The sequence below is a fragment of the Sparus aurata genome, chromosome 15 (genome assembly GCF_900880675.1).
Source record: "Sparus aurata chromosome 15, fSpaAur1.1, whole genome shotgun sequence".
Taxonomy (NCBI): Eukaryota; Metazoa; Chordata; class Actinopteri; order Spariformes; family Sparidae; genus Sparus; species Sparus aurata.
This window is the reverse complement of record NC_044201.1, coordinates 22,663,667-22,686,936: the sequence shown is the minus strand read 5'-3', so window position 1 is coordinate 22,686,936 and position 23,270 is coordinate 22,663,667. Positions and strand designations below refer to the sequence as shown.

The window sequence follows — 23,270 nt, the reverse complement described above, 5'->3', positions numbered from 1 at the left end:
GATCCGCGTGGAGCAAAGTTGGCCTCATTAAATGCATTCAAAGTCTGTCTTTCTTGTCCAGACGGGCATGTAAACAAGATGATTAATTGCCGCTATTCTAACACAGTTGGCAATGGAAACACATACTAATATACCATTTTCTTTAAAATACATGTTATTACAAGAGCAGTTTTTAGCCAAAGTAGCTCTATGAATGGCATTGTTGGTTGAAACCTCCACGTTGACTCAGGCCGAAATATCTGAAGAACTTTTGGATGGATTGTCATGACATTTTGTACGGACGTTCATGTTCCTGTGAGAATGAACTGCGGGCCAAAATGTATATCCTCAGTGTTTTGGTTTATGACCAAATAACTGCGGAACTAATGACATTCTTATGAGCCTCAGCTGTGCTTTGTGTTAAGTGATGATTAGTAAATAATAGAATGATAAAAAACAAAACTAAAAAGGAAAATATTATACCTGCTAGCATGCTGACGGTAGCATTTATCTCAAAGCCGCATCACAAAGCTGCTAGCATGACAGTAAATGCAGTAACACTACATAGTAAATAGGTGCTATATGTAAAAATGTACCACCTGTGGGATTCAACAAACTGAAGGCAGCAAATCACCAGGAAGCTGTCGCAAACAAGGAAATGAACATTCCTTCTCATCGTTCTTTCTTTCTGTCAACAAAATGTTAGCTCAGCAGACACATGTCAGCAACAATATATAATGAGCTAACATTACCTTAGTTAGCATATTGCTAAATGTCATATGCTGGCGTTAACAGTTGTTTACGCATCTTGAGGTACAAAGTGCTATTAAGGGACAGAATGAGCCGGAGCTAGCTGGTTAGCATGCTCCCCTCAGTAGATATCTCTGCAACACATCGCATTAAACTCTTCGGAACGATGTCAAAACTATGATTTCTTCACTTTTGGTTGATCATTTGAATTGAAATAAAATTCTTACATATATAATGCTCCTTTATAGTTTACTTTAGAATAATGCAATACATGTTTTTTTTTTTTTCAACTGTGGCCTTATATGACCAATGTCTCTTGTCTCTCACTACTTTTATGACAGTTCCTTATCTTGGTTAACCATTATTTTGATCTGTAATGTTGGTTCTCAGACACCGACCCGTAGTCGCACTGCCTGTTTGCTAATTGAGTGGTGACATTCCTGCGGACAATACTGTCTGTTGCGTTTGTGCTTTCTCCTGCCGTCCGGTTACGTTTCTGCTGTGGTGGCTGGTGGCTGTTCTGTTGGCATCCCCATGACAACCACACCAGCAGTCTGTCAAACGCTATTATCTCAAACACTTCAACAATGTGTCCAGCACACCCTTAGCTAGCAAGCTGACAGAACATGAGTGTGTGTGTGTGTGTGTGTGTGTGTGTGTGTGTGTGCGTGTGCTCCAGTATGTCTGTGCTAGTCCATGCGTATGAGTGAGCAAACAGTCACACGCTCTAAAGAGGGCTGCTCAGTCCACGGGAGCCTGCAGTGCACCAACACCTTTCACTTATATCTCCGCGAAAGGGTTTTAAACACGACAGATTTATTCAAGAGCTGCACTGAATCATAATTTATACTTTACCTGTCCACTTCCATTTTGGTAAGCTGCTTGATGCTACGACTTCACATTTCTGTTCCCTACATAAAGAAAAATGGTGGTTCTTCAGCGGTTCCATGGCACTTTTGTTGTGCAATATATAGCACCGCTTCCATAAAAAGAACCTCTTAAACGCGTGTTTAAGAACTGGTTTTTGCTTTTCCACGGGCTTGAGATCTGTACATGTCTCCTGTTTCTACTATGGAGGACAACACTGACTCTTTACAAGTGTTGCTCCAAACATGATTGGTCCTCAGACAAATGTTGCTTCTTCAGTCAGTGAAAACAGTGAACATCTTTTGTTTATTCTACCATCGATAAGTCAAAACATTTTGTATAAGTGGTTTTAGTTGGTCTTTGGTTATGACAATCCTGCGTCCAGCCCCTGATGTTAGCAGTTCTTTGTTCTAGAGCAGCAAAGTCTTCATGTCACTCTGGAACCAGTTTCCCTGGCTGGGGATCGGTCCTCTAACTATCGAAACACAAAGAACTGGTTCCAGCGTAGGCCCTGGCTCCGAACCAGCACCTGAGGCATCTTGGTCGAAAAGGGGTGAGAAGTTCTCTACTGGTTCTTCAGCTTCTTGACTTGTTCTCACCCTCCCTCGGTCTTGATCTTGACATGGTCTCAACCCCTCAAAGACTTTTTCTTGTCTCAGTCTCGATACACTCTGGTCTTGGTCATGACTTGGTCTCGGTTCAGGTGTTCTCGACTACAACACTGGCACTCACGTTCAAATAAATGGGAGGACTGGCGTTTTCATCGCAGCACCTGATTTGGTCTGGAGTGAGGACTTACAGACGAGGGCGAGCAGAGGTGACAATCAAAGTTAGGGTGAGAGATTCTGCACAAAAATAGCTGATTGTTTAGTTTCATTCACACCTACGACCTTGCAGTGAGTCTCAACAATCACTCCGCCTTCGAAACCACAAAAGATCAGCAGCAATAAGATTTTCAGCTGGTGTTAAATTACTCTTTAAACACATTTTCCTGCTGATACTAATGTGCCTTTCCTTAAGACGTGTTTTTACTCCTTTATAAAATGTTTTATGCAGTTTTTTTTAAAGGATCAGATTACTTTCCCCACCGCTGATAATTAGAACATACTGTATATCAGACTCTCCATCTCCTCTCTGCGAGCGACTGGACAGTGTTAACAGTGTTTCCCATCTCCCAATAAAGCCCCACCATAGATCTTGTGGACATGTACATTGGCAGCGTTGCCTCTTCTCTCCCGCTGCCTTCCTGTGCTGGACATGAGATAAAAACATGTTATCTATGCTTGAGCAGAGTGGAAGAAAAGACAAGGTCAGGTTTAACAATGCATTAGGACGCGGTGGGAAGGGTCTCTCATATTCCTTGCACTGGGCTGATTTGATTTGTTGATATTAGCTTCCCTCGCCTGTAATGTCAGCAGAGGCCTGTTTGTTAGACGGAGGAGCTGGTATTGGAGTGAGCGAGAGGGAGGATATGTCGGGGGGAAGACGGATGCTTGACAAGATTTGCTATTAATGAAGCTTTCCCTGCATAAATGTATGAATAGAGGCATTTTCTTTATACCAGTTTCCAACCTCTAAACTCTCCAAATATGATAAGTTGACAACTTTACGAGTCTTGCCTTTTACTGTTGCAGCGATAAAGTCTTACTACCTGTTGTTAATCTATAGCGAGGCGCCGCAGCTTTCCATCTACGTGTTAATGGTTTCTACCTGATGACGGTCAGAGTCCTCCCATGAGGGGCCGTCACTTCTGAGACACTTCAACAAAGCCTATCGTCCATCATCTTCACCGTGCCGTAGTTCAAGTGTCGCTCGCGTTAAACAGCCTGCCCTTATCGACTTATTGTCTACCCTGACTGTTGTGTCCTCTGAAGTGTGCATGTGTGCGTGTCCTGTCAGATACCCGCTCCTTGTCTCGTCTCTCTTGCGCAGACAGGAGAAGGCAGAAGAATGTCAGCCTGCCAGTATCCAGCTGCTTCCCTCTTATTGGCATTCGGGGCACACGGAGCCGTCCTGAGCGTCTGTTGCACGTGCCAGGAGGAGGAGAGGAGTGAGGCCCCCTCCGTCTCATGTTATGTGGACCTAAAAATAGACAGCATCCTCCCTTCTTTTCTATTCCCAGTGCAGCTCTGTTTCCATAGCCAGCGTCCCTCCCCTGGATCTCCCTCTCTGTTTTCCTCTCATCCTTGTCCTCTCCCTCCTTGTCTTTCTGTTTGGTTTAAGTAAATATGCTCTCTGGTGCCCGGCGATAAGACTCCTCAAGTGTAATGCCAGACAGTTTGGACGCTAACAGGCTCGCCTTGATGAAGGATTAACTGCGGAGGTGATTTCATTTAACATTACCGTATTCCCACGGCCAGGCTGCACTTTTAAAAACCGCAGAAAAAAAATAAAATAAAAGCGTGGTTATTAAATGCTCGAAGTGCAACTCCCATTAGTGTCAACAATGGCTGGTTGCAAATCACGGACAAGTGTTGCAATCACCGTCTTTTATTATGCATTTATTGAATTATAGACGAGGACTGTATACACAACCATTAGCAACAAGATAATGTGTGTTTATTTAAAAAGAAAAAAAACTTTTACACAGTACACCCGATTGTAAAGAAGCTTTTCTTCTTCCTTTATCTACTAATTTATGATAGCGTGCTGTTTGAGTGATGAAATCATGGTAGGTGGGCAGGAGGGATATTGGCTTTCAGTGGATTATGTTCTAGCACATGGCCAACCTTGGCTTAGTCATCGCGCCCACTGCCCGCCCACCAAGAAGATGAGAGTGAGCGAGAGAGAGAGAGCCAGAGAGAAAGAGAAAGAGAGAGAGAGAGAGAGAGAGAGAGAGAGAGAGAGAGAGAGAGAGAGAGAGAGAGAGAGAGAGAGAGAGAGAGAGAGAGAGGCCTTGCCCTAGGAACACTATCCCACCACCAGCCAGGATCATAGTAGGTTCAGAAATAGACAGAATCGGTGTGTAGAAAACAGAGTCAGCTGAAGGTAGAGACAGGAGAGCGGAGGTCGAGGCCCCAGGTGTGCTGCTCCGACGTGAACCGCAGACGGATACGGACTAGCGGTGAGATTCAAACAAACAACAAAGACAACACTGACAACAGAAGAAATGCAGGACAGATTAGTGTGTGATCTGCTGCCGTAGGTCAACCTGTATCAGAGAGTGCTATTACATTTGTCACTTGTCGGCAAACAAGACTACAAGCAGTTTTCACCACTTACGGTCCCCTGCTGACTATGGCTATAAAAAATATCACTATTACTAGCTGCTGCTTGTGCTGCTTCTACTTTTTACCATTACTTTAAGTTCTTTCACTGCAGCTGCTCATACAGTAGTCACTCATTTTAAATCATCTGCGGCACAGACTGTGGCAACACTAAGGAAAACAAACCAACAACAAAACAAGATACATGTGATTATATACAGGAGAATGACCGGAGGATGGGGGAAATAAAATGTACGAAATAATGTGTTCATTTAGTTTATCTGGGTTTTCATACATTATTTTGCCACCTGGAGACAGCACAACTGCTGTAACACGTAAACACAACATCAGACAGTTAACTGTTTACGCATTCAGAAGGTACAGAGCAACATCACCTTTTATTTTGTCATGTGTCTGTCCACCTTATGAATGTAAATCCAATACTCCCTCTCTTTTCAGTTTGTTTTTTGGTCTTTGGGGGAAATATCTGCCTCTTTTTGACAGATCTTAAGTCCCTGATGTCTCTCCCCCCCCCCCCCCCCCCCCCCCCCTTTATTACTAGGGATGGGTATCGATAAGGATCTCTATTCATGTTCCCCTACGATTCAGAATCGATACATAATTGCCAACACAACGTTAATGGAGCAGAGATTGCCAAAGATTCACACCCGAGCTGGTTACTGTTGCTAGGTCGGACGCTCTTGACAACAACAAACATGGCGACGTTGGACCTGTTTAGCCGTTTAGTGCCGAGTAGTGGCTGCGGATGAAAAGATTATCAGTCAGCATCGCTCCTGCACTGCGAGGTATGTCCCTGTTACCTCTTCTTGGGATCAATAAAGTAACCTTTGTATTTATTCCTGGCTACAGACCACGGTGCTGACATGGTGCTGCCTATATTTGCTAACACATACACTGGGATTTGTCTGTGAAGATTGTGGTATCTATATAATGAATATCACATTTGAAAAACAAAGATGTCCTTGGTGATGGTGTGAAAAAACAGGAAAGCTGACTGAGGTTCATCCAGGTACCGAACTTCCTCAACTGTTACTGGACTTGGACAGGAATGATCGAAACTCCATTCGGTTTCACCTCCGACGACAAACTGAACAAGCCTGGTGCTTGAAGATCACGGTGGATTGAGAAACAGGCACATGATTTTAACATTTCTCTTAAGTAAAAAAAAAAAGCAAAAACGAGGAGACCTCCTGTTCAGAGCTACAGTCATGTTCCGCTACGCCACAGAATTTCTTGAGGGTCCGATGTTCCTTTAAAAGGTTTGTTACATCTGTAAGAGTCGGCGACAATGATGGTAGAAATTAAAACTTAAAAGTCATCACATAAAACCTTCATTTGCATCGGAGCGTACAACTGTGTTACATTTCCTCCTGGAGGGGGTTGTGCGATACTTTAAAATGTGCGGTGAATGCATAAAGCATGAGGCGGCGGAAAAACTTAGCGGCTGGCAAATTTGGAACGGGAACTGCATTAACCGCAGCAAAGTCAAACGAGGATAAATGCCAGCGTTTTTTCTTTCCACGGAGCAGGCATTGCTGGATGACTACCTCTCATCCATGATTCAATGCTTGTCTCTTTTTCTCTAGTAGCGGGCTGTCCCTCGGGGGCGGGGGGTGGGGGGGATATTGAACATCCTTCTGCAGCCACACACCAGGGACGATGACTCTCCGGGGACGCGAGCAGAAAGGAGCCGCGTGTCCTAAAAAAGATGTAGATGTCGATGAAACTGCCGGGGAGGAAGGGTGCCATGGATGCAAGTATGTGCTGGCAACCATCTGGAGAGCATTCTAAATGAAATAGTGATAATACCATCTGTCCATCAAAGGCAGATGACAACGATGCCGTTGCCGCTTCTGCTGGCGTGCACGGGAACCGGCGAGTTTTTTCTGATTATTACACTTCCAGCCGGGAAAATGATGGAGACGTTGATGCGCCACCAACAAAGCAGTATATCATGAAAGGGGATTTTAATGATGTTGGAGGTGTGAAGGGGGAGACGGATGATTATGCCAAAAAAAAAAAAAAATAAATCAAAGGGATTATTTCCCGTTTTCCTGGAATGATAACTTTTTTCGTGAAAGTGAAAAGACTGATTAGCCTGCCAAAATCACTCAGATTTCCACTTTGCTTCCGATGAATTAGCTCGAGACAGACATCATAGAAAGGGCTGCGCAGACAGTTCTCCCTTTTGCTCAGCAATAAATGTGAACATTTCCTACACCTGATTAGACAAAAGCGCCATTCACTGCACTATAATTGGTCTTTGCTTCCGATTTTCAACCTGGAAATATACCAGCTATCCACTGAAATTAGTTTCTGAATAAATTAGAGGCGAGGGGAACATCGCGCAGCTGCAGCTCCGAAGCTCACTTTGTGTCTTCAGCGCCACGTTTTGAATATTTGTTTGTGCACTAGTTTTCACCCGACACACCTGATCATAAATAACGGCTGTTATTTCTAGACGATATCTGTCTTCGGTGAAATCTTGTAGAAAATTGAGCTTACTAGATGTAGTCGGTGAAAAAAGTTGCCGCTGCAGGATTACAGTGTGGGTTGAGTGAGTTACAGTGTGATGGGTTTGAGACTAAAAAGTGGGATTACAGCTTTGTTCAAATGTCCAAACCGGCCATGGGAGGGCGTACAGAGTGCTGAGACGCGACGAAACATACAAATTCGGTATAACCACGGGCGTTTTCAGGCTGTTCTTCCCTTGAACGCGTTGATGGTGCTGTGCCCCTGGTCGCACTCGGAAAAAGTGACGGAGGCAGTTGTGTGAGAAATGAAAGACGAGGGCTTGAAAGAGGAGATCAAACGCTGCCCACCTCCTCACCTCTGCACACCTGGAAATTCGCTGTGCGACGTGGGTGTGCTTTTTGGGGATCAGAAAAGTTACAGAAACCGCCGGATGCAGCCTCCCTATCGATTTTGGCGTCTGAACGGTGTGGGGGGAAGAGGAAGAAGCACTTCGGCTGAAGCGTACTTACACCTTTACGAATCTGATGTTCATTTGCGGCACCTGATTATCAGCCAGGTCTTACGCAACCGCCGGTGACAGTTTATTAAATATAACATGCGACTAATTTATAGATATGTGTTCACTTCTCATCTGACACAGACATAGACTGAATCTATCCATTTAAATTCAGTTTGGTTCCAGTTAGTCTTGCTCTCAATATAGTTTTACCCAGCTTCACTTTTATATTGGCTCACTTTAGGCTGTATTCAGAAACACAGAGAAAGTGGACAACCACACAACAAGTCCGTAAGCCGTTATGTTGCTATGTTTTAGGTCCCCGTGGAGTTTATGACCTCTTGTAGGCTGATGGAGCCATTTTTCTTCATGAGCAGAGTTTGGTTTGTGTATTTCGTGCAAGAACACACGTCCTGAATCTGGTTTCACACTCGTTACCGATCAACACGGGGCCATAACATGCAGATACGCTACAATGCGGCAACAAAAGACACAGAAATGAAGACTGCTGCGCTTTTGAAAAAACAGCAAAAGATACAAAACGAAAAGGTAATATTTTAGCAGCTAAAATAACAGAAATACACAGTTAAACACAGTTGTTTTGCTTTAATTACTTACTGAGAAAAAGTGAGATTTTGTCTGATCATACCTTGTTCAATCTTTTTAGCTTGTACAACTGAAACATAATTGTCTATTTTAGACAAGTAATTCTGAGGAAATCATTTCCGGCCTTTTTTAAAGTAAAGTCAAGTTTTATAATTTACAGCTAATAAAATTACCTTTACATTTGATCAAACACTGTTACAATACAGCTTATCAGGCTTAGAATTGCAGATGAGTGCTGTTATTAGTTGGATTTAACAAATAACCTTGTGTTTGTGTATATTCAATCAACATCTAATGTAAAAAAAATAATAAACCACTCATAAAACATTTGGTTTATATTTTCAAAAAAGTCAAAATACTGTTGTTTATCTGGTTATCAGGAGGAATTACAGCATCGTGCAAGTGCCACTAAATCAGTATCTATAGGATGAAGGAAAGCTAGTATAAAGATAGTAAAAAAAGACGTTTTCTAAGCACATGTTACAACATACACAACACATGCTTGGAAAATGTCTTTGCCTTACGTTTTGTGTGGAATAAAATGTGTTACAGTCATGTGCTTCTTAGTGAATATAAACCAAACATTACTTTTATCATTTATAAGAAAGGTCCACTCATCCACAATTCAGCTTGTACCGAGTATGTTTTATTCACATCACAAAGAGAGAAGATGTTATATTTTAGCACGCAGGAACACAACACGACAACATGCCACCCAGGTAACCTTAAGTCAATAACACCACGCGGGAAATCAAAGATCTTCTTGTTTGCCTGCGAACATCATTCTCACTTTCATCCATTAGCAAATCAGACCAAATCAGATCAAGCCATTAAAAGGCTCTCAGTCACACCTCGAGGAGCATTTTCAAAGCTGAGGAGACAACATGGTTGACAACAACCATTTGTAATCATCCAAATAAACCAAAGTCTGTAGTAAGAAAGCCATCTGTCCTTCACCATGCGTGAGAGATTGCTTGCAAACACACCGCTGCCGCAGCCGCGAGGAGGAGTGTTTTACAGTGGCATCAGGTTTTTCTTATAACAGTCCTCCATTATGGAAATAATGGACAAAGCAGCACCAACTGGTACATTATAAAACACATTAATGATATTAGGTGTGAGAAGCGAGAGGAGGCATCGAGGAGGAATAATTATCATCTAAAATATTCATAGAACTTTGCAGTTTGCTGGAAGGACAAAGACACGGGCTGCAAGCGGCAGAGGCATTTTGCCTCCTCAGGTGTTCTCTTTACTGTACCTACTTGGATGTGATGTTATTACTAATGACATATAATACGAATAAGTAGGACGGCGGGGAACAAATGTGCCGAGCGAGAGAACATCCTGACGTGTGAAACAGCGAAGTGACACCCCAAGAAACAGATGCCTCATTTGACTGATGGCTCAATGGAGCTTGATTGTGTGCACAGAGACAGGAGTGTATTGATGAATGCCACAGAAAGCAAAGCTTACCAAGCGCCAAACTGCAGATGTTTTTAAACGGCTAATCACTGGTTTTGCAGAGTGCGCCTCACAGCATATAGAAAATAAAGCCTCAGTTTGGGATGGAGTAATTGCCTCCTCTCCAGGCAGTGTCGTCACCTGGGCATCTGTTCCTCGTGTTCCATAATCCCTGCCTGCTGTGAGACAGACTGCTGTCCGTTCTCCACCGGAGTGCCTCGGCATATGAGGAGTGAAGGGTCGGATGAATACATGTATGCGAGGGAGAGACAATGAAAATACAAAATCCCTACGATTTAAGGAAGTCTAAAGGAAGCGGCTCTACGGAGGAGTAGAGGAGTTCATTTAAGACCGGATGGATTATAAATCAGAGCAGGTCATGTAAGATTAAAGGTGAGCAAAGCAAACAGAGCATGACCATCTGTTGCCGAGGGCGAGAGAGAGAGGGCTCTTAGCTCTTCTTTCATTACATATTAGAGTCTTTCCTCCTGCAGAAGCCTCGATGCTTTATGTTCAACACACCCCAGTCCCTCTGGGTTTATATGAAACAAGCTGCTGATTCGTCGATGGACAAGAAAATTACTGCCCACAGTTCGGTTAACTCTTTAGTAGTTCAGTTCATTTCACATTTTTCATGTTTGTTAGGATTTGCTGCTTTCTCTGTCAGTGACCAAGCACACGATTAGAAATGACCCTGTTGTTATTCTGGGGAGCTTATGCAAACATCATCCAACACACATCTATCCCAGTCGATCCCAAAGTAAATCCAAAGCTTTTGTAGAACCATTTCAAGAAGAACAGGCGTGTAAAGTTTTGGTCTTTCATATAAGGTTAAGAGAGAAATTAATCAATAAGGAAAATAAACTGAAGCCTGGTCACAGTTCATCGTAGAAGAGGATGATTTTATTTAAGAACGACAAAATTTGTTTAATGGCTGGAAACAATAAGATTTGCCTTGGAGAGGTACTCGACATTTTCATTTTACTCAGACCAGTGGCTACAATAAACAAACAAATACACAAAAAAAGGTAATGAATATCTACCTGCACAGACACATCCCGTTAGCCTTTGCATTTTATTGTAGTTAGAATATAAGGCACATATTTAAAAAGTTAAACGACAGAGGAGAAAAAAACCTAATATCAGACCGGCCAGGAGGAAAAAAAAGAAACAAAAAGCTAGACAAAGATTAGCTTGAGAAAAGGTGCCAAAATAACATTATGGAAAATTAAACCAAGCAAGTTACGTGCAGCTTGGTTGCTCACAAGTAAACAGTTAAAATGATCCGTAACCGGAAACGAGAGCGAAGGAACCGGAAACTGAAATGCGTTTCCTCTCGACAGTGTCTTTCTGTGTATCCTTCACACCCTCGGCCCTCGCCCCCGTGCTACCCCCACAACCACGCTCTTTCTTTCACTCTTATGAATGAGCGATGGGCGAGCTGCCAAAGATGTCCTTGTGATAGTGGTCACAGGCTGTGTTGCTGTGGTAACTCGGGAGACTTAAGATTCATGGCATCTATTCAACAACCTTGTCAGCATGAGCTCAATAACTTCCCCCTACCTATCTGCAGGGTAATTTCATTTTGAATGCCCGAGTGGCGCAGTGCTGCACAGGCGCAGGATGGAGTGTCTTGCTAACTTCGTTTTGTTTTAGCCGGCAACAGTGTTCGTGTCGGTGAGCAGCAGACAGTCGAGCTGATACATTTGTTCAGTAAGTTTGATGTCACTCCTCCCAGTCAGGCACAACATGTTGCAGTTGTTTCTTGTACAGTACAGACTCTGTAACTATGAAGTGAGCATCTGACTTAAAACTTTTTTGCGCTGACATCTAGCTGGGTGGCTGTAGTTGGATAGATTTAATACTGATGGATCTATATGAACTATGAACTAGCCTACATAAGCAAACGAGACCATCAGCTGAAAGATGGGCAACTTCTATATAGTTTCTCTTAATGCCTAACCCCTGGGCGATACGGCTGAAAGAATCACAATAGTTACGTTTCATATTGGCTGATTTTGATAATTATTTCTAATTTTAAGGCCAGGTCAAAAAAGGTCAATCTAACCTCATTATTTCAACCACTTCATCAAGGAACACAGGTTATAACTGTGTTAACCCAATAATGTAGTCATAATTTCCTCCCCGCCAACACTCATTGTCTCTCTCGGGTGTTGCTGTCTTGTCTTGCTGTAGGTCTTTCCCACAGGAGGCGTCGGTGCTCACACCACTCTTGTCCACAGGGGGCGCCAGAATCGACAAAAAGGGACAATTCGTTATAGCTGCTCTAAATAAAGGGTCGTAAGACACTTCAATCTGTGCATTCTGCTACTCAGGCATCGTATAGATTTGTTCTCACTTGTGTAAAAACTCAATATCATTTTGTAGTAATGTAAAATTATGGAGTTATTAAAATGTTCTACTCCAGCGATATTACTGATTGATTTGTCTGACACCCTGCCTGCAGCAATACTTATATGTGCGTGCGAGGCATTCATCATATCTACAACACTGTAATGATATTAATTAGTCTTCTACTTTCTCTGAATACATTTAGACTAATTTCACTGTTATAATTGAGATGGATGTGAAGGTTTTCACTTTGTGTTCAATTATTTGAAGGATTTGCATTGCAAGACATGTTTCTGCTACTGTTGTACTTTAATTGATTGATTAAACAAAGGGTTTGTGGTGAATATAAAAGCTCCATTATGCTCACGCTGTGCAAAGTGCTCTTGTCTTACAAAGGCCATTACACTATAAATGCCTCGGGTCAGCATTACTCCTGTGTGTTTGTGTAGAAAATGACGATGCAGTGGATGTCTGCATTCCTGAGTGTGGGGCTAGGGAAAGTGTGCGTTTACCGTTCACTTGTTTGTGTTTGTTTGATGCCTCTCGATGAGTATAGAAAGAAAATTCTGCAGTTGGAGATAAACACTGGTCTGTCCTCAGAGATTTAGAGCTTATATAAGAAGTGATAATCTAATTAAGGCTGTTTAAAAAAGGTGTTTGAGTTCATCAAGTGCTGAGACTTTCTCCTCATCGCCTAAATCTAGGTCACCACTGGAGAGGAACAGCGTCGCTTGAATAAATCACCATTGTATACAGAAGGTAAGGGTGAGACAGGCAGGGAGCCTTGTCTATTCAGGAGACCAATACCAGGCAGAATCACATATTTCACGTACAAAAAAATCAGCCTTGGTATTTTATCGGCACTATAAACACAGTCTGAGAAAAATAAAGAAGGATGAAAGCGAGGACTGTGAGTCAAGAAGACTGTATGTTGGAAAACATGTTCAATATGACTGCTATTTTATGAAAGAGCTGTACAGTTTCATGCAGGAATGTGGAAATTCATGTTATTAATTAAAAGAATATTTACAGGATGGAAGAAAGAGTCCAAAAGGTGTGTAACACACTGCGTAGTGTAGACTTTAATTTAATGTCCAGAGGGTGGAGGGGGTATGTGAGTCAGTGTTATTGATGAGGCCAGCAGCAGATGGTAAGGTGTGGTCTGAATCTTTGGTCCTGATGGACTGCAGCCTCTCACAAAAACTTTGTGTCCGAGGTTGGCCACAATCTTTCCTGCACGCCTCAGGCTCCTGGAGGAGTACAGGTCCCGGAGGGATGACAGATCACAGCCGATCAGCGAATGATACGCTGCAGTCTGCCCTTGTCCTTGGCAGAGGCGGCAGCATACCAGATGGTGATGGAGGAGGTGAGGATGGACTCAGTCATGGCGGTGTAGAAGTGCACCATCATAGTCTTTGGCAAGTTGAACTTCCTCAGCTGCCACAGGAAGTACATTTTCAGTTGTGCTTTTTTGGTGAGGGCTCCTGTTCGACTCCCCCTTAAAGTCCTGGGTGACGATGTTGTCCTGAAGCGGAAGAACTATTAGGTGTTGACAGGGAGTCCAGGGCATTCCTGAAGTCCACATCCATCTTCAGACTAGATGGCTTCGTCCCCACCAGTGATGAGCCCAATCTGCAGAACATAAGACACATAACAGACTAATGTTTGGAAGTGCAGCTGTTGGTGTAGAGGAATAGGAATGGAGGGCAGAGGCTGTAGCTTTAGGGGGGAATCCATTACTGATGGTCTGGCAGTCAGAGACATGTTTCCCCAGTTTTTTCTGTCTGATATTAAACCTGTAGAGGAGAAGGAATCAAGCACAGTCACTGGGAGATAGGGTTTTACCTATTTAAACAAGTTTTCTATGAGTCTTAATACCTGATCAGACCGTTTAGATTGTATTTCACCACATGCTGTTGTCGATGACTCAGCTGCTTCAAAGAGGAACACGGTCAGAGCCTATGACTGACAGCAGCACTACAGTCCATCATGTCAACTGTGACACATCTTATATATTCTAAAATTTTACATCAGAATAATGAATAAAAGCAGACTTCAGCTGAGTGAAAGTGGAAAAAAGATCACAGATGCAGCAGTTCAAGTAGCCCATGTACATAAATCTTGCAAGTCAATGAGTTTGCCTCAACACTTTCACAATATATTCCATAATATAAATCTCAGCTTGTACAAGATAACAAGACATAAGCACTGAAGCACCTGTGGAGCTGAGCTAATGGGCTATCCTGGGCTCCTGCTAACTAGCCAGTTGCTGCTAGTTCTCTGCATGTAACGGTTGACACAAAATTAAACTGGTTGAAGCTTGTACACCAGACCGGACAGGCAGAACTTGAAATCTACCCAGCCGTACTGGGAGAGCTTGTTCTGTAGCTGAGTTGGGATAATGGTATTAAAAACAGAGCACTAGCCGATAAAACCTGGCATGGGTTCCTCAGGAGTCCAAGTGCTTGTTTTTATGGAGTGGAGGGCCGTGTTTACTGCTTCCACAGACCTGTAGGCTCTGTAGGCAACCTGAAGGGGTCGCAAGCGTGGGTTGATGATGATTTTGAGGTGGGACAGCAAAGGATTATACAGCCAGCGGTGGCTCATAGCTCATATTATATAACCATCAGGCTGGAAGTGAAATTCTTTGAGAAATTATTAACAGTATGCTTTCTCTGTATTGTCCTACAATATTCCCCAAAGTCTGAAGGCATGAAGAACATTCTGTTTTTGGATGTGGTCCATATGCAAATACAGCAGCCTGTCTCGAAGAGATGTGTGATTCATTTGTGTTAACAAAAGCTCTTCACTATGCTGGAATGCGGCTGCAGTGTGGACGTCTAAGTGGTTTTGTCATAATATTGATCCTTTTTTCAAGTTACCGACCTTGTATCTGGTGTGTACGTTTGTAATTGTTTTGCAAACTGCTGCTGGTTTTTGAGGGCAAACAAAATGTGAAACAATATCTCCCACCACAGATATACCACAGTTCTGCCTCATTCGTGGAGCCGAGGACTGCAGTTCAGGAGGAAATGAGATCAAGCAACTGCAAAGACTGTTTTATCTAGTCGAGCTGTCATGCTATATAGCCGCAGGTTCTATTCGGGCTGCTCTCGCGCCGCCTTAGGCAGCCAGACTTGAGCTGCGAGTCGCCTATTTTGATGTTGTGCCTTTTAAAATATAATAATCCCCCACCTTCTGGGTTCATAAGCTTTCGTAATATCTTCCTCTTTGTGTGAGTGTGTGTGTGTGTGTGTGTCTGAACTCTGTCTGTGCATATGCTCCTGCTAGCAAAGTGACTGATAACCACTGCCTGTTCTGTTTGTCATGCAAAAATGGGAATATCTGTAGTGTCTGTGCTTGTGTGTGGATGCATGTGTTCCTCTGTGAAACATGAGTGCATATTCGTTGGGAGGAGTATTCTGTTCTCTTCATGTAGACACACTTGTCCTCAGATAACACTGTCAAGGTAATTCCAATCTCCCCGTGCATCCAATGCAGCAACGCTAACCCGTCACAGCGCAGGCAATAAGACCTATGGGCAGGAGGGAAGAGGGGAAGAAGAAAAGGAGAGCTTTTAATTTCCTCAGCAGCACAGTCAGTGAGGTTTTATACGTCTGCACAAACAGAAAGAAACTGGAATGAATTCTAGATGAGTTTCCAATTGAATGACAGGACAGGCTGCATTTGATAAAGTGTACTGAGAAAGGCCAATGTAGGTTTCTTGTAGGGTTGGGTTTCCGGTTTTGCCGGTTCACTCTGCTATACGAGCTTCTGCTGCTTTGATTTTGTGCAGGAGCCTGGGGATAGCCGATTAACTCAGGTCCGTACATGGTGCAGTGCTAATGTCTTTTACTTCTCAGACTGATCAGTGGAGAACAAACTCGTCAGTAAGTTAGTGCAGGTCATGCTGCAGGTTATTAGCGCTAGAGGCTTATTGTAGCCTGCTGTATACAGATGTGTCGGTTTAAAGTATATGTTACTGCAATACACTGCAAAATATAACACTTCCTGTATCCATTTCAAATTAAAAGCCCTCTAGCATTTCAGCAGACAGGGCTTTTATTGCGAAACATTCAAAAGTCACTGTGTCATCTTTTCCCCGGTTCACTTATTCTCATTTTGATGTAAAACTTAAGAAGACATCAAGTTAAGTGTGAACACAACATGTTGCAGTTGCCCTGATGGACTGTAGTCATCATGGGCTCTCTTTATGTTCCTCTCGGGAGCAACTAAGTCTTGTGTGACATCTAGTGGTACAATTCAGTGTAACCTACTGGTCGAGTCTTAGGCCTCATGTCAAACTGGTTTGAAAATTTTAAATTAGCTCAACCCTAGTTTCTTTTAGAAATTGAAACTAACCCCGAGATTCCACCAGATTCCTGTCCGGTGTGTTACGGCCCTGATCCAGTTTTGCTCCGCCTTACGAGTCTGCCATGGCGGAAAACGGTCGACAGCTTACGTTGTGAGGCTGAGGAGTTATGATTATCACATAATCACTTGTGACCGCAGTTATAGGTATGTGTTATAAAAACAACAACATGAAGTGTTCCCAACCGAAGGATTAGCAAAAGAGCTTGTGTTTGTCTCTTTTTTTGTGTGCTGGTGTCAACTGGTTGTCATATTGTTGTTTCGGTGCATGACTTCCTGTCTGCTTATTGCTAAATTCAGCTGAATTGCTGCGTCGTGCTCCAGCATCCGCCAGAAGTAGAAGTCCTGCGTATTTGCTCTAGAGGGCTCCGGACTGCCGGAGCTAGGACGGAGCAGATACACAGCACACCGGACCTGGTGGAAGTTAACACATAGACTAAAGTGAAACCTCTCAGGTCCCCTGGTTTGGTGGAGACGTAACGCAGCTGACACGTATCTGGTGGAAACTAGGGGTTAGGATGAACTCACTGTTACAGTGCATCAACTGCTTAGAAGTTGCTTCTGGGCCTCATTTGGCTCAGTAAATTTGAATTGTATGTAGGCAATGATGATCCACTTATCGCTGTTTAAAACTGTGTTCGTGCTCATCAAGTACTGTTGTTTTTCTTCCCTCACTGAAATCTAGGTCAGCACTATAGATTTTTGCATTGTTGTCAAGGCAGGAAACTATTTCATGCTACCTGTTGGTTATGCAGCAAAATCAACAAATGAACGCTCATTGGCGTGCATGTAGTAGCTCACTTTGAATGTCAAGGTCATTGTAGTTAACAGCAATTCAGAGCCGTGTCGCCTACCTGAGTAATGACACTAAGATGCCTATTGTCACACAATTCATATACGCGAACGATGAATAAAAAAAAAACCTCTCAAAAACAGAGCTGCTTTTTTTGTTGTCTCCTTTCTTTCTCGCTGAGGTTTCTAGTAAAGGTCACCTCCAAAATGAGCTATTTTAGGACACACAATCGAATTGCTCCTAAATTTCCCTTTTCCATTATAAAAGATGCTTCCCTCACCTTGCTTTTCTTAGAAACAGCACGTCAAATAAAGGACTCGTGGTGCTCTTAACAATGGCTAAAAAAGAAATCTTAAGAGGCCGGCATTGATTTACAAACCCAGTTTGAGAATGTTTTTTGCTCCGAATGGTGCTTCAGAACATTCTGATTGCACCCTAAGTGCCCTATAGTCTTTGAAGTGCTCGGAGCCATGTGCTGAAGCTCAGTGTGTGCTTATATCCGGAGCTTTTGTTAGTCACTTCATATGTACCGAGTCCTGTGCCATCATTATTCAATGATTCACACTGTGCAGCCAAAACACTCACTGTTATCTGTTAAGAGGCTGCAGAGACGCAGTCAGACAGCTCTGGGTGGGTGGATGGGTGGGGGACAGAGAAGAAGAGAGAGAGAAGGAGAGTGACTCTCGCTCTCTTATGGGAAACGACTTTCCTCTCTTCCTTCGCAACGTGAAGCCAGTGAGCATCCCGACTTCAAGAGCTTCGGATCCTGAATATTCAAATATTCACGCTGGTGGCATTTTACCATGTGTAGGCGGTGAGGGCTTGCAGAGATAGGAGAGAGTGTGTGAAGTATTGATCACTGTTGCTGTTGTCCTTGTTTGCTCTGTGTCTCACGGTGCCAGCTAACTCGCAGAGAAAAACAGTGAGACATGGAGACAAGGAGGAGGTTGGCGTTACAAGGCACACTCATTTAATGCCTGTGAGTTAAGATTCGTTTAGAGAGACATGATTAAGAATCACAAAAGCATGAAAACGTGTACTTTATGTTTTCATGTGTTCCAGCTTTGGATGAACTTGCATGAATTATATACATAGATATTAATACAGGATGGTTTTTGGTTTGATTTGAGCATAAAATTACACATCTTCATCTTTAGAATCCCGCCGTCTCTTCTAACTTTAACTCGAGAGGGACACCAAAGTAAAAATCTCATCCTCTGATGCTTACACTGTTAGATGTCACCATTTTCTGAGGTTCAACAGCTTCTATTATGCTGATCAAATATCGTCAGCCTCTCTTTGAGATGCACCCGCTGTCCCTCAACCAGAGTTTTCCCTGATTAATTCAGTCAGTGACGGCCAACATATCCCAGAATGGCTATTAACAAAGTAGTAAAAGTGCCCCTTTGAACAGACCTTGGTATGTCATTTATCGTTGCCAGATGGGAAATGTTACACTATCGTACCGGAGGCTTAAAATAATCATATTTAAAGGGAAATTATCATTCGTGAGTCATAACCAGCGAAATCCAATAGATGTAAATGTGTCATTTCACAAAACACCTATCTTTTAAATGACTTTGTGCCTACAGATCTACCCACATCAGGGTTTTTCTTTTTTTTTTCTTTTTTTTAAAGCAAGCTCATATAGCGTGTGTGTCGCTACGTCCATCAGTCTAGCAATTATTGTAATAGCCTGCTATTACAGAATTACAACGACAGCGTGACTGGATGCCCGCTCATGTTTTTCATGCAAACAGTTAAGGCAAAAAAGCTGAGGTTATTAAAGATATAATGTGTAGGAGTTACGTAATATTTGACATCGGTCGAGGCTGACACAATCCAGACATCAGTCATGTGCGTAGATAAAAAAAAAAACACGGAACACCAATGAAACAGCAACACTGAAGCAGAAATATAGAAATAATGGACAGCCAGAAGCCGTTTTCCAGTAAGGTCTCGACACTTGTGTGAGAAATTTACACTTTTTTCACAACTCTAATTGTATAGTGGGTGAGCATGGGTGAACGGCCAAGGTAACAATTTGTAGAGGCAGTTCTATCGACCTGTGTCATGCATGTGGGAGACAGAGATTAAAAAGGACAGACTAGTATATTATCTGAAAATGAATATTTTTGTTAGAAAATTCAAGGTCTCTTTTCATTTTTTTTTCCCTCTCTCCATCTTGCTGGCGCTTCCACTCTCCCCCAGCAGCTACAATATTTGCCTGTGCTCCATCATTGTCAATTACCCTCCGATCCTTAACTGGGATGATTTTAGCTCTGGGGTTTTTGACGAGCCACAAGCTTTCATTGGAACATGATGCTACAGTACTGCTCAACCCAAGTAGTCACAGATTTACGTATCAAACATAGCTTTTTACGAAAAATAATCAGAAGTGTTCGCTCTCGTCAATGTGACCACAGAATAGTTTCACCCACACATAAATCTGAATTCGTATGAAATAGAATTGGCTGCGTTTCCTTTACCCAGATGAATTGGGCTGATAAATTGTAAATGTGTCATACGAAGAAGGAGAGGAAAGAAAATTGAGGGGGATGATTAAGTCCAAACTGTGAGAGGAACAGCAGTTCAGTGCAGTCACCACGCAATGAGTTATAAGTGATTTGTCAGGTGTGATCAGATACGAAGGACACATTTTAAACCCAAAAGACCATTTTAAACACCAATATACATCAAACGGTGCTCGACATATGCCTATGTAGCTCGAGAGCTCAAGATTGAAAGACAAGCTGGAAAGATAGATATAGAAAATAACCTGAATTTCCTGCAAAAGATTTTATTCAAAGTTTATTTTCAGCACTGACTGTATGCTATTGTTAGACTTAAACTTTTATGCTCTGATAACGGTCATTTACATATTTTATGAGGCGCACTCGACGTCCCAGCCGGCGCACATATCCTCTACAAAGGGACATAGATTTCAGAGTTGAAGTACCTGAATGCACCATGAAGGCCCCGTGAGTGTGGTTCAAACTCCGGCACAGACAGAAAATCAAAGGAGAGAAGCACTGATAAATGTACAGAGGTAAACAACACCAAAACACAACAGAGACGCTCGGCAGGGATTTTTATCCAATGACTTTCTGTACAAATTGTCAGTGTGGCGGAGAGTCTTACGATGTCTCCTCGCCAAAGTCGTCAGTACTGCGTTTGACTGTCGAAATTAAAGGCTCGTTTTGATCAAGTTCAGGTTTAAAATCAAAATCAGTCACCACAAGTGGAAACAGCATGTGTATTGGATGTTCAGTGATTGAAAGTTCATGACTTTGACCAGGTGATCTGCACTTCACGTCATGGCTCAGAACTCACCGTCAGTGTCAGAAAACCCATTTCCACCTATTACTGCTTCTCCTCACTGTGAGGTGTAGAATTGATTTTAAGGGTTCTTTGAAGAAAACACCTGATTGATTCAAGGAGTTGCAGGCTCAAGCACCACCAGGTAAGGATGCAGCATGCTCAGCTGTCTGCATACAGTAGCTTCAATGAGGATAATGAGACCGTTTCCCAACCGTTCAGACACTGTGACCAAAAAGAAAAACCGCACACCCTTTAATTAATTAAACCTGATGCACATGACTGCCTCTTTTCAGAGTAATCTCTCACTAATAATGCTATCATAAACCGGCTGTGGTTAGAATGAATCAACCTTGACAGAAACTCGACTGCTGAAAAGAGGCTTGCAGTTCGACCATTCGAAGTGAAAATTAGAGAAAATCCTCTACAGGTGGAGGGATATAAAGCAACACATGTTTATGTGTTTGTTAACGTGGGCCTGTTTTTTTTTTTTACATTAGCATGTTGCCAGCCCGTTGAACACTGCGTACATCTTTTCTGAGCGTGTATTTATACACTCAGGGAGGAGTTTGGGGTGATCTCTCGGCATCTGATCCAGCTGACATATCGGGGCCACGCTCCGCTCTCCGCTTTTGCTCCGGTCTGTGTGTTCTTGGAAACGCGGGCCGCCTTGTGTTGCCCTGCCAGGCCATCGAGACGGTCCCAGCACATTTTGTGACGTGTGCGAAATGTTTGTGTGCTTGCATCATGTGTGCGCGTCTGTGTTTGTCCGCCCCTCAGCGCAGCTCTTGGATCAGATTTGTACACTCGGGGGGCCTTTGTCTGCTACGTCTTTTTCTTGAGTGACGGGTGCGTGGCTGTTTTTGGAAACAAATACACTGCGATGGATAACGACAAGAAAACTTCGCCTGCCAGAAATTCAAAATTCAATAGCTGATGGAGAATTCAATAAGAGCAGCTTACTGGCGGTTTTCATGTGACAAATGACGCAAATCAGAGAGCTTTGTCAAAGGAGTGGCAGAAATCTGACAGCGGTGATTGTTAGTCACTAACAGCCTCACTTCATACTCTGTCCCCTGGAGACACTGGCTGAACCACCACACAGGAGCCTGTTTTCTATCTAATTACCTCTTTTTGTTTGGCTCACAAAAAAGTATTCACTCGCTCTTTCTTTTCCTCTTTGTATCTCATGTCCCTCCTCTTCTCTCCCGCTGTCCCTGTGTTTGTCCAGATGGAGGAAGTAATAGCACGCATGCAGGACGAGAAAAGTGGCATCCCCATCCGAACAGTGAAAAGTTTTCTAACCAAGATCCCCAGTGTTTTTTCAGGTAAGGCTCTTTAATATCTCTATCCTTCTAAGCTCCTCTCTTCCTCCACTTGGCTCCCATCCACCAAGTACCCAAGTAGTACTCTGCTCCGTCCAAACTAAATGCAGAGAGAGTATTTAGAGAGTTTGTCTGTCTTGCATTTTCACCCCAGCGGTGCCAGAATGTCAAGAGGATCATGTTGGATCCTCGAGCTGTGCATCCTAATAGATAAGAATTCATGCTGCTGGTGTGATACTTTGTGAGAGATTAGTTTAATTTGATAGTAAATTCAAAAGCTAAGATAGTAAAGCTGACACTGCTGTGATTTTTAATGTACACAGAGATTAATCAATTAATTAAAGTGTCACTCCACACCAATTTAACACCTTAAAGTGTGGCCACAGGTCTTGGGTGCAACTGCATACATGACAAAAAAAAGTGGTATAAAGCCTTTTGTGGCTCAGAGGAAGCTGCATGTAATCACTAAAATTGCCTCCAGTGATGTCACTTAGTGGCTGAGCTGCATTGTGGGTAATGTACACGCCAGTTATTGCCTTCCCATGACATAATTGATTATTCACAAACAAGAAATTAAAACTGATACAGCGGAATGATGGGTATTGCTTCTTTTATTGCAAGAAGTTCTTTTTCCTTTTCAAAACCTTTACATTACCCACAATGCAACTCAGCCATCGGGTGGCATCACTTGAGGTAAGTTATCAGATTAGATGCAGCTTCCCATGGAACCACAACAGGCTTTATACACATACGCAGTAGCGCACCCCAAGAACTGTAGACACACTTTAATGTGTAAAACTGGCGGAGTAACCCTTTTAATAAGCTAACATATACATACAATATTACTTGAAGAATTCCAGTATCACGTTAAAAAACCTATAGCAGCTAATCGCTAATTAGAGTAATCAGTTTCCTCCATTGTTTAGGTGAAGCCACTTTGCCAGATTTGACAGTGTACTTGTTCCTGAAAATTGTGCACAGACCGTATCTTTTGTTTTCCCCTCGGTCCACCCAACAACCAGCCAGAACCACCACTGGCCACCATGCCCGCTCACAGAGGACCACGCTCGACTTGTCAAAGGCAGTGACATGTCCCATGAGCACCAAAACATGAACGCCAGACACAGATACATTTAAATAGCAACATTTAGCCCCAGTGACGTTAGCGAAAACAATGATGGATGCTTTGGGCGCATAAACTGCAGCTGATGCACGGCTCTTTTTTTTTTCACAGCTCTTTTCAAATCAAA

At 42.9% G+C, this 23,270-nt stretch overlaps 1 protein-coding gene across 3 annotated transcripts in view; it reads left to right on the top strand.

The window, feature by feature from the left end:
* The window catches only part of rgs7a (regulator of G protein signaling 7a), a 62,890-nt gene that overhangs the window by 14,479 nt on the left and 25,141 nt on the right, over positions 1-23,270 (top strand). For 2 of the 3 annotated variants that reach the window (XM_030440930.1, XM_030440931.1), the window contains exon 3: positions 21,927-22,023. In XM_030440930.1, coding sequence (XP_030296790.1) covers positions 21,927-22,023 — 97 coding nt within the window. Of the gene's footprint in view, positions 1-21,926; positions 22,024-23,270 lie in introns of those variants that run through there. The other variant, XM_030440932.1, reaches the window with a different exon arrangement.